The 16,054-nt window shown below is 44.0% G+C and overlaps 1 protein-coding gene across 1 annotated transcript in view; it reads right to left on the reverse strand.

The window, feature by feature from the left end:
- Positions 1-10,083: 10,083 nt before the first annotated feature.
- The window catches only part of LOC308588538 (uncharacterized protein), a gene marked incomplete at its 3' end in the record, with an annotated part of 115,470 nt that continues 109,499 nt past the window's right edge, over positions 10,084-16,054 (reverse strand). Inside the window, exons 6-9 of the mRNA XM_081196949.1 lie at positions 10,870-10,963; positions 10,680-10,763; positions 10,488-10,592; positions 10,084-10,356 (exon numbers count right to left, since the gene is read on the reverse strand). Coding sequence (XP_081053075.1) covers positions 10,084-10,356; positions 10,488-10,592; positions 10,680-10,763; positions 10,870-10,963 — 556 coding nt within the window. The remainder of the gene's footprint in view (positions 10,357-10,487; positions 10,593-10,679; positions 10,764-10,869; positions 10,964-16,054) is intronic.

Below are 16,054 nucleotides of genomic sequence, written 5' to 3' on the forward strand. Positions count from 1 at the left end.
GGACAGGCAGAAAGCCGGGAACAGACTATGTCCATCACCCAGATGTCCCCTGGATTCAGGCAGGGTCACAACCCCCTCACAGGGTTGACCAAACCATCGAGTCCCTGGATTCCTTTAACGGAATACCCTTCACATGGGGATGGCGAGAGCGTTCCCCCATCCCTATCTCCTGAACCAGAGCCTATCCGCAACCTTACAAGTTGTGATGATTTGTTATGCAGCAGGCGAAACCCAAATGACACCAGCCAATCACTCAAGTGGGGAAAATTCCTGCTGTGCCCCTGTCCCAACGATAGACGACACATGACTGCATAGCAAGGTCAAGAGCACAGCCCTAAAAGTAGGGAGAGGTGGGCGGGTGTTCCGATGCAGGCACCGAAAGAGGAAGCTCTGGGTCACATGCATAGGTATATATAGGTCCCTTGATCTGTTTAGCCTGCGTCCCATTGGTCTGATTAAACCCTGCATCAAGGGACCTACCAATTGAGTGTTGTGGCTATCCAATCATACCCATCCACAACATAGGGTTTGGTTGCCAGGTCTCGCCGGAAGATTCACCTTCTTTGAGGGAGGACCCAATTAATGTAGATACAGTCAAAACTCGGTTGTTGAATGCAATCTGTTCCAGAAGCCCGTTTGGCTTCCGAAATGCTCGACAATTGAGGCGCAGCTTCTGATTGGTTGCAAGAGCTTCCTGCACTCAACTGGAAGCCGCGTCCAATGTTCAGCTTCCGAAAAACGTTCGAAAACCAGAGCATTTACTTCTGGGTTTTCGGCATATGGGAGCCAAAACGTTCTAAAACGGAGGCATTAGGGATCTGAGGAAATCCCTTTATGTTTGTAAAGATGCAGAAGAGCATGTGTGAAAGCCAGCCTCAATTTGCTGCCCTCTTGCTCGTGAGAGGGATCAGACTTTGCTATCTGAGGGCAGGAGATTTCAGGGGAAGCAGATTCCATCTACATGCTGGAGAAACGTGACATAAGGTGCTTTATATATTGGCCCAATGAGTTCTGCATTGCTTGCAGCTCTCCAGGGTTTCAGAAAGATTTTCCTGGGTGCCCCTTATCAACCAAGGCCTCGCTGATACTTTGGCTTGTGGGATTCTTGCAAGGAGCAGAACTTGCATCTCACAAGACTCAATGCAGCTGCCGCCCTCCAAACCCGCCCAAGGCCTTATGGATGGGGTCTCTAATTAAGCCACAGTCAGAGGGATGGCTAACACAGGTTCTGTTGATTTCAACATTGCACTCAGTGGGTTCTACTCTGTATATTTAATCACATATTTAAATGCATTTTTTCAGATGTAACAGTAAGCAGAAAACAACTGGTGCCTCCATGCCTAGTGCAAAAGGAGACTCACTTTATGGAAATGGGGAACATTTTTCTACAATGTAACAACTGTGGATAGGCCTTTAAAAAAAGAAGAAAAAGCCAAAGGCAGTTTCATACTGTGCTTAATTTTTCTTCAATATTTTGTTTTTGCAAGAATTGGCTCACTCATTCTCCTATACTCCCCCCCCCCCCTTAGCATTCTCATAACCCTGGCATGGAATCCTCTTTCCTCTAGTGACATTTCATATCTTATTGTGTGTGTTTTGCATTCAATTAACTTCAACATGCTTTTGCACTGCAGTGTGTGTGTTTTAAAAAAAAAACCCTTGACATGCATTATTAATGTTAGCTCATCAAAGGCTCCTAGAGAGATCTTTTTATTTTTAAAGAATAAGCAATAGTTATTGCAATTTAAATTGAAATAGAATGGACTGTGGGGGGGAGGGGAGAGAGAGAGAGAGAGAGAGAGAGAGAGAGAGAGAGAGAGAGAGAGATGATTGCAAATAAATCCAGAGGCTAACTGCGTCAGGAAACAAAAGGCAATTGTTCATTGCAACTAAGAATTCTGAAATTCAATTCTTTTCATGGTGGGAATCCATGGTTTAATTAATGGCTACCAGTTATCATCGGCAAAGAGACAGGATGGATAACCATTTCAGGTAGTAGTTTCAAGACAATGGCCTATTCGTTTTCCTGCCCTGCTGTTCAGAAGCAATGCTGAGCAGGTTATTCATGTGCACAATCATTATATATGAAACAACCACCAATATTTCTGTTTCATCCTGCTGAGCAGGTTATTCATGTGTACAATCATTACACATGGAACAACCACCAGTATTTCTGTTTCATCCAAAAATGCCTGCCATAGATAAACAAATATCAGCCAAACAACCATTTTGGTCAGATGTGGTATGTCTGAAAGGAATATAGGGTGAGAGAGATTTTGAAATCTCTTTAGAGCAGTTCAGTGAGTTGTTTATGTTCATGTAACTGATGGCTAACGTGTGTAACCAAGTATGCACACCTCAAGAATGTGCACATCAGCTGATCATGAAGAGAGAATTGTGTCCATTTCTCAGTCAGTAGTGGTTTTAGTTTCTTCACAAACTAATTGTTGTGTGGAGAATAGGGCAAGGGGAGAGGTTGCTCAAAGCTGTGACAGGAAATGAAATGATTTAACCATTGCAGTCAAGGACCCCACAAACTTCACATTAAAAACTCAGACACAGCTGCATGTACATAGCGCGCAGCTTGACCCTTACATGTTAAGAAAGGTGTGTGAAAAGACTTGCAAGAGTTGTTGCAAGTAGCCAAAGAGGCCATGGCAGCTTGAAACAAGATTAGTCATCACCCTTGTCGGTCACCAATATTAGCAGGCTGCTTAATTTCAATTCCAATCTATCACCATGCTATCTTCATCAGCAGACTAGCATTCGAGCAGGAAAAGTGCATGGAAATGGCAACAGAGATGGCTAAGCACCAATCTCATGGACTTGAATTCAGCAAGAAAAGAGATGTTGTTGTTTAGTCGTATAGTTGTGTCCGACTCTTTGTGACCCCATGGACCAGAGCACTCCAGGCACTCCTGTCTTCTGCCTCCCGCAGTTTGGTCAGACTCATGTTAGTAGCTTCGAGAACACTGTCCAACCATCTCGTCCTCTGTTGTCCCCTTCTCCTTGTGCCCTAGTCTTTCCCAACATCAGGGTCTTTTCCAGGGAGTCTTCTCTTCTCATGAGGTGGCCAAAGTATTGGAGCCTCAGCTTCAGGATCTGTCCTTCCAGTGAGCGCTCAGGGCTGATTTCCTTCAGAATGGATAGGTCTGATCTTCTTGCAGTCCATGGGACTCTCAAGAGTCTCCTCCAGCACCATAATTCAAAAGCATCAATTCTTCAGTGATCAGCCTTCTTTATGGTCCAGCTCTCACTTCCATATATCACTACTGGGAAAACCATGCCTTTAACTATACGTACCTTTGTCAGCAAGGTGATGTCTCTGTTTTTTAAGATGCTGTCTAGGTTTGTCATTGCTTTTCTCCCAAGAAGCAGGTGTCTTTTAATTTCGTGACTGCTGTCACCTTCGGCAGTGATCATGGAACCCAAGAAAGTAAAATATCTCACTGCCTCTATTTCTTCCCCTTCTATTTGCCAGGAGGTGATGGGACCAATGTCCACGATCTTAGTTCTTTTGATGTTGAGCTTCAGAGCATATTTTACGCTCTCCTCTTTCACCCTCATTAAAAGGTTCTTTAATTCCTCCTCACTTGCTGCCATCAGGGTTGTGTCATCTGCATATCTGAGGTTGTTGATATTTCTTGTGGCTATCTTAATTCTGGCTTGGGATTCATCCAGTCCAGCCTTTCGCATGATGAATCTGCATATAAGTTCAATAAGCAGGGAGACACTATACAGCCTTGTCTTATCCCTTTTCCCAATTTTGAACCAATTAGTTGTTCCGTATCCAGTTCTAACTGTAGCTTCTTATCCCACATAGAGATTTCTCAGGAGACAGATGAGGTGATCAGGCACTCCCATTTCTTTAAGAACTTGCTATAGTTTGCTGTGGTCAACACAGTCAAAGGCTTTTGCGTAGTCAATGAAGCAGAAGTAGATTTTTTTTCTGGAAGAAAGGAGTTATTACTTCACAAATGGATCTAACACTATATATTGGAAGTGATTGGAAGCCCTTGCATAGACAGAGCTTTGGGATGTACCCAGTGCCTTCCAATATGAATGCAACATTAATCAACCCATGCAGGTATTAAATCACAAAGGCACAAAGGTCTTTATTATGAATGATAGAAGACAGCACATCCTGCCTTGCCTATAACCAGAAATGATCTTCTTAAGATATAATCAAGCTCTTCTCAGGTTTTCTAACCCCCTACGGAAAATCAGTTGGGGGAGAGCAATCCTGCCCACCCCATCCTCCAGTTACATTACTTGTCACTCTTCACAAGTCAGAGAAAATAGTTTGTAACAGGGCACTTTATTTACTTCTGCAATATCCCGATGGGATTTGAAAGCCCCAGAAGATCAGGGTTCTAAAAACACGTGAAGTTATCTATTGTGGAAGATGATAGGAGATAGGGTGGTGATGTCCATTTTCCCTCAGGTCAGGGATGAAAATAGCTGAATGATTACTCTGTATAAATAACAGAGGGGAGACTTATTTGCACTTCAACTGGTCTGACCCAAAATGGCCTCCCAAAATTCACTCGCCTATTTGTAGGCAGCAAAATTGGACGGTGGGATGAGAGAAGGATTTTGCTATTATTATTATTTTTAAGCGAAGGGGGTCCCCCCCCCTTTAGCTCCACTTGTCCTGAAAGGAGCTTGCAGTTACCTGCACCTGCAGAATTTCTGTGAGGTACAACTGTTTTCAAACTTTTCATCCCAAATGACGTTTTCTCTTAACATAGTGTAAAGTTACCAGATGCCCCTGTTTCCCGGAGACAGTCCCCGGATTTACAAATCAGTCCCCTGACAAAATCCATCTATTTAGAAGGAAGTTGAAAAGTGTCCCTGGATTCACTGAAAAAAAAAATCTGGTAACCTTAAATAATGGGCTACACCAAGGTTTTTTCTCAAAAGCTCCATATTTTATGTAAAACATAGGCAATCACTATCACAGCAAAGTATTGGGTGAGGGGGAAGGCCTAAGTTAAGGTTACAGTGGTCTAAGAAGGGAAATGGATTGTTAAGAAAGGTGAGGTCTTACCAGTAGGGAAGATGGACAGCCATATCAGCAGGACACTTCAAATAGTCTGGCTGAATTGTGTCTCAAAATCACTTTGATTTAATATTCTAGCACATTGTGGTTTTGGAGTATACGTCACTGTCCCAGGGGGTCACTTTTGTTTTGTTTTATTTAAAAGAAACCCTTATAGTGGCTATTTTAGGAAGTAGCCATCTTGGGTTCATGTGCACACAGCAAGCAATTGTTTATTTCATTTGCAATCTAACTCATTTTTTAATCTTGCACAGATGCCTTCAAAATAACATATGAGCATTGTTAAAATCCCGCCAGGAGTTACAAGATCAACTACCAGTGTTGATGACAGTGTGGTAGCCACCTTAATACAATTGTCCCTAAATGACATGAAGAAGAACAATTCAAAATACTGGCTGGAGAAGTTCTGAGTGTGAGACAATATTTCCTAACAATAAAACACTTTTACTAATAAAGCCATACTACAACAGTTTAGCAAGGTTCTTAGAAACTCTAGCAGATATTTAAATGTCTGTGGATGCCTTTTCACATATGTTCAATATGGCTTAGCAATTCATTATACTCAAAAACAATATCTATTTATTGTTATCCTTGTTTAACCAGTTCAAGTTTCAGTTTACTTTAGTCATCTAATAACTGTTAACTCAACAACTTAGCTGTCATAAATCTAATTTTTCTCTAAACATCTAAAATATTTTCTCAAGTTAGCTTCCAGTGCCTTATAACTGCAATAAAATGAAAAGTTTCAATCACTTCAAAAAGTTCATAACATTGTTCACAGTGTCCCAAAAGTAGTTCATAGGACTCATTAAGCTCATACATTTTTAATTCAGCCAAATTAGATTTAGTTCATTTAATATCACCCTGGTTTCAACAGAAGTCCAACAACAGTCAAGGCATTTAAAAACTACCGTACTTTTGAAGTACAAAAAGCAACTTGGTTTTATGGTACAGAAATCCTCTAGTTAGTTCCAGCAAATCATGCACGTTTACTCTTGCAATTTAGTTTCATTATTTGGTTTACCTCATGCTCTTTATAGGCAATAAAATAATTCAACTGCACTCCATTTTCAATATTAGGTTGTTGTTTTTTTGAGTGGAGAAGGGGAGTATCAAGATCCAACATTTTTGCCATCATTTACTGTTATATCATATTCATAGCTGTCAATGTTTCCATTCCTCGCAAGAAAAGGGAAAAGTTGACAGCTATGACCATATTTCTGAAAAATTCAGGCCTCACAACACAACAATGTGCCACCAATTTTTTTCATCCGGGTCTCAGGCCTGCTGGGTAAGACCACACTGCTTTAGGAAACTGATAGAAAACTACCATGCTCGGATAACTGGGGCTCCTCACCTCTTCTTTCCCTCTTTAAAAAATAAAAAAAATATTAAAGGGGGTGGGAATGTGTTCCCACAAAAAAGGCTCAAATGCTTTTCCAGGAAACTGGAAGGTATTCCTTAAACCATCCTGCCTCTTGACACTGCCTCTTGTTATGTTGCACACCTGCTAAAAGCCAAACATACACAAGCTCCCTGATGCCCAACTCCAACCCCTTGAGGCGTGGTCAAGGACTTTGAATGCCTCAATGCACCACAATCTTGCTCCTATTGGCCCGGAGTTAGTGGTTGAAGACTGTGTTAAAGAGGTTTGAGATTTAGCCTATTCAGAATCGTTCAGGTTTTAAGAGAGACCAATAACAGTCCTCGCCAAATAAGTCCAGGCCTTTCAAGGCTAGTTCTCCGAGGTGCAAGCAAGGTCTTTGGATGCCCCGATGCTCTACAACAGGCATCCCCACACTTGGCCCTCCAGCTGTTTTGGGGCTACAATTCCCATCATCCCTGACCACTGGTCCTGTTAGCTAGGGATGATGGAAGTTGTAGTCCCAAAACAGCTGGAGGGCCAAATTTGGGGATGCCTGCTCTACAACCTTGCTCCTTTGTCAGCCAGAAACTAAAGGCACTAAAGAGCTTCTACATCAGCCTAGCCTTGCTAAGAATTAGCAGCCACACAGTACAGTGTTACCTCGGGTTAAGAACTCAATTCGTTCCGGAGGTCCATACTTAACCTGAAACTGTTCTTAACGTGAGGTACCACTTTAGCTAATAGGGCCTCCTGCTGCCTCCGTGCCACCGCTGCACGATTTCTCTTCTCATCCTGAAGCAAAGTTCTTAACCCGAGGTACTATTTCTGGGTTAGTGGAGTCTGCAACCTGAAGCGTCTGTCACCCGAGGAACCACTATATGTGCATGCGCATAATGCCACTCTCTCAGCCTCTCCCTCTGCCCCCACCCGTAAATGAAATCCTACTCATTTATGGTGGCTGGGGAAACCCAGCCAGATGGATGAGGTATAAATAAATATTATTATTATTATTATATTTATTATTATTATTATTATTATTATTATTATTATTATTATTATTATTATTTTATTATATTACTGAGATCTCCTCAAGGCCAGGTGGGAATAGCAATGCTTCCAGTACCCGCAGAGACAGTTGTTGTTCGTTTAAAAATATATATAATTGTATAAATTTACAGATATCACCAGTAACATAAATAGATGTCTTTAAAGCCTAATATTTTCTGTATTTGAATTACAATATTACAAACAGTATCTCTTCCTGCCAACCCCCCTCTTTGCGGTCCCTGCCCTCAACCACACATCCTTCTGGCTCATCTTTCGATCTTTTTAAGATCCCAGTGTTTCCAATGAGCCATGTCTCCTCTTGACCAGCCACCAAGCCAGACACAATTTGCAGCAATTTGCTTCCTTATGCTATATATCATTTGTGGGTGCTATCCTTTCTCCCCTTCACATCTTTTCTGGGAACTCAGGTGAAAGCATGAGGTCGCAGCCCAAAGCCAGGCTTCTCAGTACCATTAGCCTGTGTGGAACTGTTGTGCAAGGCCCTCAGTCAACTGCTCTGAATCAGCAGGTGGGCAGGGGTTAGGAATAGACATGCATTCCAGGTGTACTGGGTGTGGCCAGGCACACCCCAATGTCTCAAAGAAGAAGAAGAAGCGGTTTTGTGTTTTAATTTAATTGCATGATATGCTGATTTGCGCACCAAGCCTCTACGAAATCATCTGCATGTGCTTAATTATCTTGACAATCCACTCCAATTTATTTCTCTCCTTAATAAAGGGAGATCGGGTAAGAGATAAGAGGGAGGAGCAAAAATTTGGTATCTTGTGTCTTATTTATGTAAAGTTTGTTCATGTGAAAAGATTAGCTTGATTAATAAAAGTAGTCATTTATGACTACGTATTCAAACAATGTTCACCTTTAAAATAAAATTAAAAGGTGCACTTCAGCTAAACTCAAAACAGGAACAGATTTATTTAAGTTTAGATAATATTTAGTAGGAACATAAGAGTCCATCTGTATGGACCAATGTTGCATCTAGCCCAGTATCCCACAGTGTCTAGCTAGAAATTGCTGGGATGTGCGCAAGCAGGACACATTGCCCTTAGCATCTGGTGTTCAGGACCACCATTTCTTTATATATATCAACCAAATTTTACTTAAAGTTGTTGTTGTCGTTTAGTCGTGTCCGACTCTTCGTGACCCCATGGACCAGAGCACGCCAGGCACTTCTGTCTTTCACTGCCTCCCACAGTTTGGTCAAACTCATGCTGGTAGCTTCGAGAACACAATCCAATCATCTCGTCCTCTGTCGTCCCCTTCTACTTGTGCCCTCCATCTTTCCCAACATCAGGGTCTTTTCCAGGGAGTCTTCTCTTCTCATGAAGTGGCCAAAGTATTGGAGCCTCAGCTTCAGGATCTGTCCTTCCAGTGAGCACTCAGGGCTGATTTCCTTAAGAATGGATAGGTTTGATCTTCTTGCAGTCCATGGGACTCTCAAGAGTCTCCTCCAGACCATAATTCAAAAGCATCAATTCTTCGGCGATCAGCCTACTTAAAGTTAGGTATGGGCAAATCTGTGAATTTCAGTTTCTCTATCCATTTACCCACCCTCAATAAGTGCTTTTTTTCTAAAAAAATAAAATAAAATATTTAGGGGTACTCTAATTTTCCTACTCATACTGAAATACTGCCCCTCAATGAGGCCAAACTCAGATTAACAAAATATTTAGGGGTATGTGTACCCCTGCGTACACCCCAGAAAAAAGCACTGCCCCAAGTATCCATTTTCTGCATTTCCACAGCATTTTTGCAATTTTTTTTTAAAAAAATGAAGTCCACATGAAAATTCATAAACCTTTTAGTGCAAATTTCAACTGTGATGTATGAGTCAGAGACGTACATATTTCAATGGAAGTCCTTGCTCCACGACATCTGGGCTCACACTAGCTTTCTCCTCTAACTCAGCTATATATGAAGTATCAAATACATCCCCTTGATCCAGGAACTACAGTGGTACTTCTGGTTGCGGACGGGATCCGTTCTGGAGCTCTGGTTGGATCCTGAGGTTTCCGCAACCAAAGGTGCCTGTTCTGTGCATTGCTTCTCCCCGAGGATTTTTGGAACTGCAGTTTACCATTCAAAGAGCTACAGTTCCAGCCCCCTTAACAACAGAAAAGTGCCCAGATCAATGGAAGACAATGACACAATGAAATTCAAAACAGTAACAATTTATTGCATGTTTATTCAAAATCCATTAAAAACTATTTAGTTTAAGTAATGCAAGAAAATCGATCAGCTTGATCCAGTGACACCAGAGAGAGCCATTTTCTTTCTTTCTTTCTTTCTTTCTTTCTTTCTTTCTTTCTTTCTTTCTTTCTTTCTTTCTTTCTTTCTTTCTTTCTTTCTTTCTTCCTTCCTTCCTTCCTTCCTTCCTTCCTTCCTTCCTTCCTTCCTTTCTTCCTTTCTTCCTTTCTTCCTTTCTTGTTCTGCCCAATCTCAGTCCATATTTCATGGCTACTTAAATCATCTGTCCCCCTCCTGATTCTCAGTGAGTGCCTCTTCTTCTGCCAGTCTTTGGCCAGTTGAGACGTCCAAATAGAGTGGCAATTCCTTCAAGGAGGAAAATCACAGCTCCTCAATGATGATGTCATCTGGATGGAAAAGAATGAAAAAGAGAGAAAATCTGTTCAGTCCTCTCGGGCTTCTTGTAGCTGGAGTCAGTCTGGGTGCTGCCCTCCCAGGCCAGGTGGGGAAGGCCTGCCAGGCAGGGAGCAGGTCCTGCAGGACTCCCAGCAAGAAGACCTGGGAGGTGTGTCTTGGGCAAACAAGGGACAAGGGAGTTCACTGTCCCCAAGGTGTGGGGCTTACCTTCTTTCAGATTATTCCTGAAGCACGCCAGCTCAGGCCGAATTACTGTGTTCTGCAGAGGAAAGACAAATATGAGTCAGTTGACACTATGAACCCCACCCTGGATGGGTGTAAGAGAAGCAGCCCCACCCAGGAAGGATGGAAACAACCAAAGAACTGAATACAGGAAGACAAAATACCTACTCTTAGGTTCGGGAATCTTCGTGAAAGGGCCAGCAGCAGGGATATACTGCTGGCCCCTAATTTCCTTTGGTCTTCACTCCCCAAAAGGGCGTAATATCGGAGGTCCTGCGGGATGAAAGAAATGGGACAGTCAGTTGGGTAAGGGACAGGGGGCAACCCTAAAACCACTCCTGATGCTATAAGGATACTTACGGTAAGCAACTGGAGAAGGGTGCTAGTATTGGGGGCTTCTAGGAGGAGACCCCCCAGCAGGCTTTGGAATGGCCTCTTCAGTTCCTGTGGGAAAAGAGAGAAGAGAGGCTGAGTGCTGCTGAGTTAAATTTTGTAAGAGTGTAAAAAGAAGAAAGAGCTGTGCAAAGAGAAGTTAAAGCAGGGGACATACCTCTTTGTCCTCCTCTGCGCTCCCCAGAACTGCCTCTGTTGTTCTATGGAGGATTGCACTCACCATAGAGGGACTGAAGTGAGGTCTCATAAAACTGGAGAGAGAAAGGGAAGGGGTTAGACACTGCCTCCTCCAAGTCTCCCTTGTCCCCTTCTCCCTCCTGCCTGACTTGCCCACCCAAAGCTCCCCCTGGAGTTCTGTCCCCCTGCAGCTCCACCCACCCCAAAGACCCCACTCACCTCAACTGCAGGAGGGCCTCGAAGGCCAGGGCTAGGGTAAGGAGGTGATCCCTGAAGTACTCCAAGTGGCCAAGGATGTTCTAGAAGAGAGCAGAGGAGGAAAGTCAGCTCCTTCCAGGAGTCTCCAGAGGATGGCTCCAACCCCAAACGCCAGCCCCTCTCTGCCCCTCCCTCCCCATGGGGTCCCTCACACCAACCATCACTCACCAGAATGGCTTTGGCCATCTCCTGCTTCGAGTACTTCAGGTTTCGGAGCCCCCTGAGCCGAGCTGCCTGGCAGTCCTGGATGATGCCCAGGAGATAAAGCTGATCTTTGTCCAGCAGCTGAAAGGCAAAAGTCAGGCTGTCAGTTCCTTGTGGGGGGAGGGCTCCTCCACATCTGAGAGTGCAGAGTGGAGTGCAAGAGGGGGGCAGGTCTGAGGGATCCCCTCCCTGCTCTCGTTTTATCCAATACTCACCGCAACAGAAGGGATGTGGATTCCCAGCACATCTGCAAAGTGAAGGACATGGGGATTGGTGAGTTCCTCCCTGAGCCCTTGCAAGGCTTTTCCAAGAGTTTTCTCATTACACCCTGCCTTGCCCCACAGCCCAGCCCCCTGCTTCCTCCAACAGACCCCACAAAACGGGGTGGTTGCTCGGGGGGGGGGTGGGTTTCCAGATGCTGTCGCAGATAAGCGGGTTGGATCCAGCCGTCTGGCTCTGTGAATCTTTTTACTAGATGCCCCCCAGCCCATTCCTGCCCTCCTCCGTCCCCAAAAGGAGGGCCACTTGCTCACCCGACACCGCGGGCTGCTCCAGGACTTCCAAGGGGGCCACCTTGTTGCAGCTGATCAGCCTCCTTAAGCACCTGAACCTAGAAGAGATGAGCAGAGAGAGCGACTTAGAAGCTGGCAGCCCCAATTTGTGTGTGTGTGTGTGTGAGAGAGAGAGAGAGATAGGGAGAGAGAGAGAGAGAGAGAGAGAGAGAGAGAGAGAGAGAGAGGAGGAGATGGATTCCTGCCATCTCTCTGCAGTTCTGCGACCTGAAAGGGCATCGCCAAAGCTGGAAAGAGGCAGCCCAGAGCATGAATGGCTGGCAGAGAGAGAAAGGAGGCCCCAAGTGCTATGGGTTCAAGAGCTCCAGCCCAAAGGAAAGACAAGCATTTCCAGCTGTTAAAGGGCTGCTCTGCCTCGTCTTCTTAGGACAGCCCTGCCCTTCCTGGTGAGGGAGGAGACCCCTAGAAGGGTCCTCCAAGCATCAAGGTGTCCCAGAAGAGGAGCAGAACATGAGGAAGGGGGTGGAGTCTTCCTTGGAGCCAGAGAGATCCCCAGGAAGGGGGAGAAGGCCAATATTGTAGGACAGCTGGAAAGATGCAAAATGGAACCAGACAGAGTTGTAGTGGTTGGAGGGCTGGACTGGGAGGACCTGGGAGAGCAGGGTTCAAATCTCCACTAAGCCGTGAAGCTCCCTGGTGGACCAAAAGAGCTAAAGCTGTGGAGGGGACCTCGGGACTCACACCCCGCCCCCCCCCCAGGAGACCAAGAGAAAGCAAAGGAATGGTACTTACAATCTGCACATCTTCTTTATGAAAAATCCCCCCCTCCTTTCTAAGCTAACTACCTATCTAAAATTCCCACCCAAACTCTGATCCCAAACTCTGATCCCACCCCCAAACCTAGCCCTAAGCCCAAACCTAACCCCCACCCTAACCCTACACTTACCCCTAACTATTCCTCTATAAACAAAATAAATGTATACAAAATGCGCACAAATATGCAAAAAATAAAAAATAAAAATAAGCGCCGAGGGCCTTCTGCTGGTTTCCTCACTGCGAGAAGTGAGGTTACAGGAAACCAGGCAGAGGGCCTTCTCGGTAGTTGCGCCCACCCTGTGGAACGCCCTCCCATCAGATGTCAAGGAAATAAACAACTACCTGACTTTTAGAAGACATCTGAAGGCAGAGGCATAGGAAGGAGTATGTGGTTGGGGCCGTTTGCCCCAGGTGTCATTACTGAGGGGAGTGACAAAATGGCAAAAAAAGATGTGTTTTTAAAATAAATTCCCCTCCCCCCCCCCAAGTAAGATAAGCCACGCCACTCCTGCCTGGGCAGCTGCCTCAGAGCGACTTAGGGAGATGCTGCTGTCGGCACTGCTGCGATTGCAGCAGGAAGAGGAGGAAGGACAGCGATCCCTCCCTGAATGCCTCTGTTCATTTCACCACTATGTGCTTGTCCTTTTCCTCTGGACCCAAATTACATGCAGGGCTTGATGGACATGAAGTTGGAAGCAAATCCTGTCACTGGTCCCCCACTTAAAAGATGGCAGCGAAATTTAGGCAGCACATATTTAAAACACATTGCTTCTCCCTGAGGATTCTTGGAACTGCAGTTTACCATTCAAAAAGCTACAGTTCCAACTCCCTTAACAGACTACATTTCCCATGATTCTTAGGGTAAAGTCATGTCCTTTACATTTATGGCATTTACCTCACAAAGGGGTGTAGGAGCAAGGCCATGGGTATCCATGTTTGGCATTGATCCCAATGATGATACATAGACCTTGGCAGTTGCTCAGCTATGCTGACCCCCAAGCACTCCAATTGGAGAACAGCCTTTATCGAAGGTGTCATGGGTTTTGAAGACTCTCGAACTCAGGACGAAAGGGAGAAACATGCTAAGAGGAAGGCACATTTGGCAAACCCTCACTGTGATCAACTTCCACCTGGAAACCAATGTCCCCACTGTGGAAGGAAGTGTGGATCCAGAATTGGCCTCCACAGTCACTCACTGTTAAAATCATGTTCATGGAAGGCAATCTTACTCAGCTACAAGTGATCGATCGCCAGAGAAGAAGACAGAGTACAACGTATTCCCTCCACTGCTCCACGCACTTCCCTCCAAAATTCAAGCACCAGGGAAGCTAATAGTGTTAATAATAATAATAATAATAATAATAATAATAATAATAATAATAATAATAATGCTTTGCTTAGACTAGCAAAATTGCAGGTATTCGTATTAGGACTAGGGCCCTGCGGGACTTGACATCTTTCCGCAGGGCCTGCAAGACAGAGCTGTTTCGCCTGGCCTTTGGTTTGGACTCAGTCTGACCCTTATGTTTCCCTCCCCTTATGGTTTTGATCTATGGGCTACTTTTAAAATAAGGCTGCATTTTAAATTGCATTTTAACCTGTATTTAAAATTGGGGGTTTTTTCCTATTATGTTTTTACTATAATTTTACTGGTGTTAGGCATCCTGAGCCCGGCTCTGGCCAGGGAGGGCAGGGTATAAATAAAATGTATTATTATTATTTATTATTAGGAAGCCCATGAACAGTAGAATATTCCCAGTGCCCAAACCTATGTGCATCTTCTACACAAGGGCAGTTATGGATATTTCGGGCCAAGCAGTTCACCTTTATGATTTTTGGGGACTTGTAGCCATTTGGACTTGAAAATGGTTTGATCTTTTTTAAAAAAAACCCAAAAGCACATCACCTAAAAAAGGAATTGCATTATAGCTGGCATCAGGTCACGGAGGCCATGTCGTTATGAAGCTAATGAATTGTGACTTCATGCCACCTGAAATGTTCAATGAACAGAGCCCCTTGTCTCAAAGCCTCAGTGTCAATTCTTCCTCTCTGTGGCTTGTTAAAAAAAGGGGGGGTCTAAAGGTTCTAAAAGCTAAAAATGAAAATTGTGGAAGGATCGTGAACTCTGAGCGATAAAGAGAGAGAGAGAGGTATCACTTCTGATCACCCCCTAACCGAAGGGCCAGTTTTTCAACAGGTTTAAAAGCTCATTCAGGGAGGTATGGTGGGGAAATGGAACTCTGGAAGAGACCAGCCTCATTCCAGAAAATTGCCAGCTTCTTAAATTGGTTCTAAAATTAATTATTTTATGGTCTGCTGCAGACAATTGCCAATCGGTGACAAGATCTGGAAACCATCAGGGTATAACTGAAGCTCTGACTTCTGTTATAAAGATGTATGTTATATAAGTAAGCTGGCATCATCAGATCACTGGCCAGAATATCTTTTCACATTTTTTCTCCTGGCTTTTTTCCCTAGCTAGAATTTGCGTTATCCATAATAATTTCATTTCTATTTTATTTTACTGTACAGTTTTATGCGTGATTGTTGTAAACCACTCTGATCTTCCTTTATGAATAGTGGTATATAAATTTACAGTACAGTATATAAATAATGACAACTACAATAATGCCAATAAAGGAGATACGATTACAAATAGACCCAGAAGAAGAAGAAGAAAAACTTGGCATTTTAAGAGACAGCTATATCATCCCCTCGGAAGGCACAAAACTCTCAGGAAGAAAAGAGTCTCCTAGCAATTAAATGGTGTTCCTGTTCCTGTACAGCCAGGGGGCTGTTTGAAGTTATTGGAAATGCAGCCTCCTATTTTCCTCTAAGTAAGTAGGGAATGAGACGGAAGAAGATAAAAAGGGAGCAAAAGGTGAGAAGAGATTATTTGCTTTTAAGGAGGGGGGAGCTATACTACAGCAGTTTTTTATTTCCAAGTGAAAATTCAAGAGAAGGTTGCAACCAGCCACAAGTCATCTCCACTCCTATGCCAGACCCTAGCCCCAGAACATATGACCATCACCAGCTGTGGACAACAGATTGCATTATGGGTACTACTGCTTAAGCGTGTCCACTGTTGATGGAAACCAGTCCCTATTTTCCAGGGACGGTCCTGGATTTACAGAAGTCATCCCGGTTTCTGATTTGATCTCGGAATATCCCACTTCTCCTTAGGATGTCCCTATTTTCATCGGAGAAATGGTGGAGGGTATGGAATTATGTGACTCCCTGAGCCAAGGCGAAAAGTAACTATACAACCTGCAGAATACATCTGAAGGCAGCCCTGTATAGGAAAGTTTTTAAATGTTTAATGTTTTGTTGTGTTTTTATGCATGTTTAAAGCCTCCCGGAATGGCTGGGGCAACC

This window comes from Podarcis bocagei (assembly GCF_964188305.1).
Source record: "Podarcis bocagei genome assembly, chromosome: 6".
NCBI classification, from domain to species: Eukaryota; Metazoa; Chordata; class Lepidosauria; order Squamata; family Lacertidae; genus Podarcis; species Podarcis bocagei.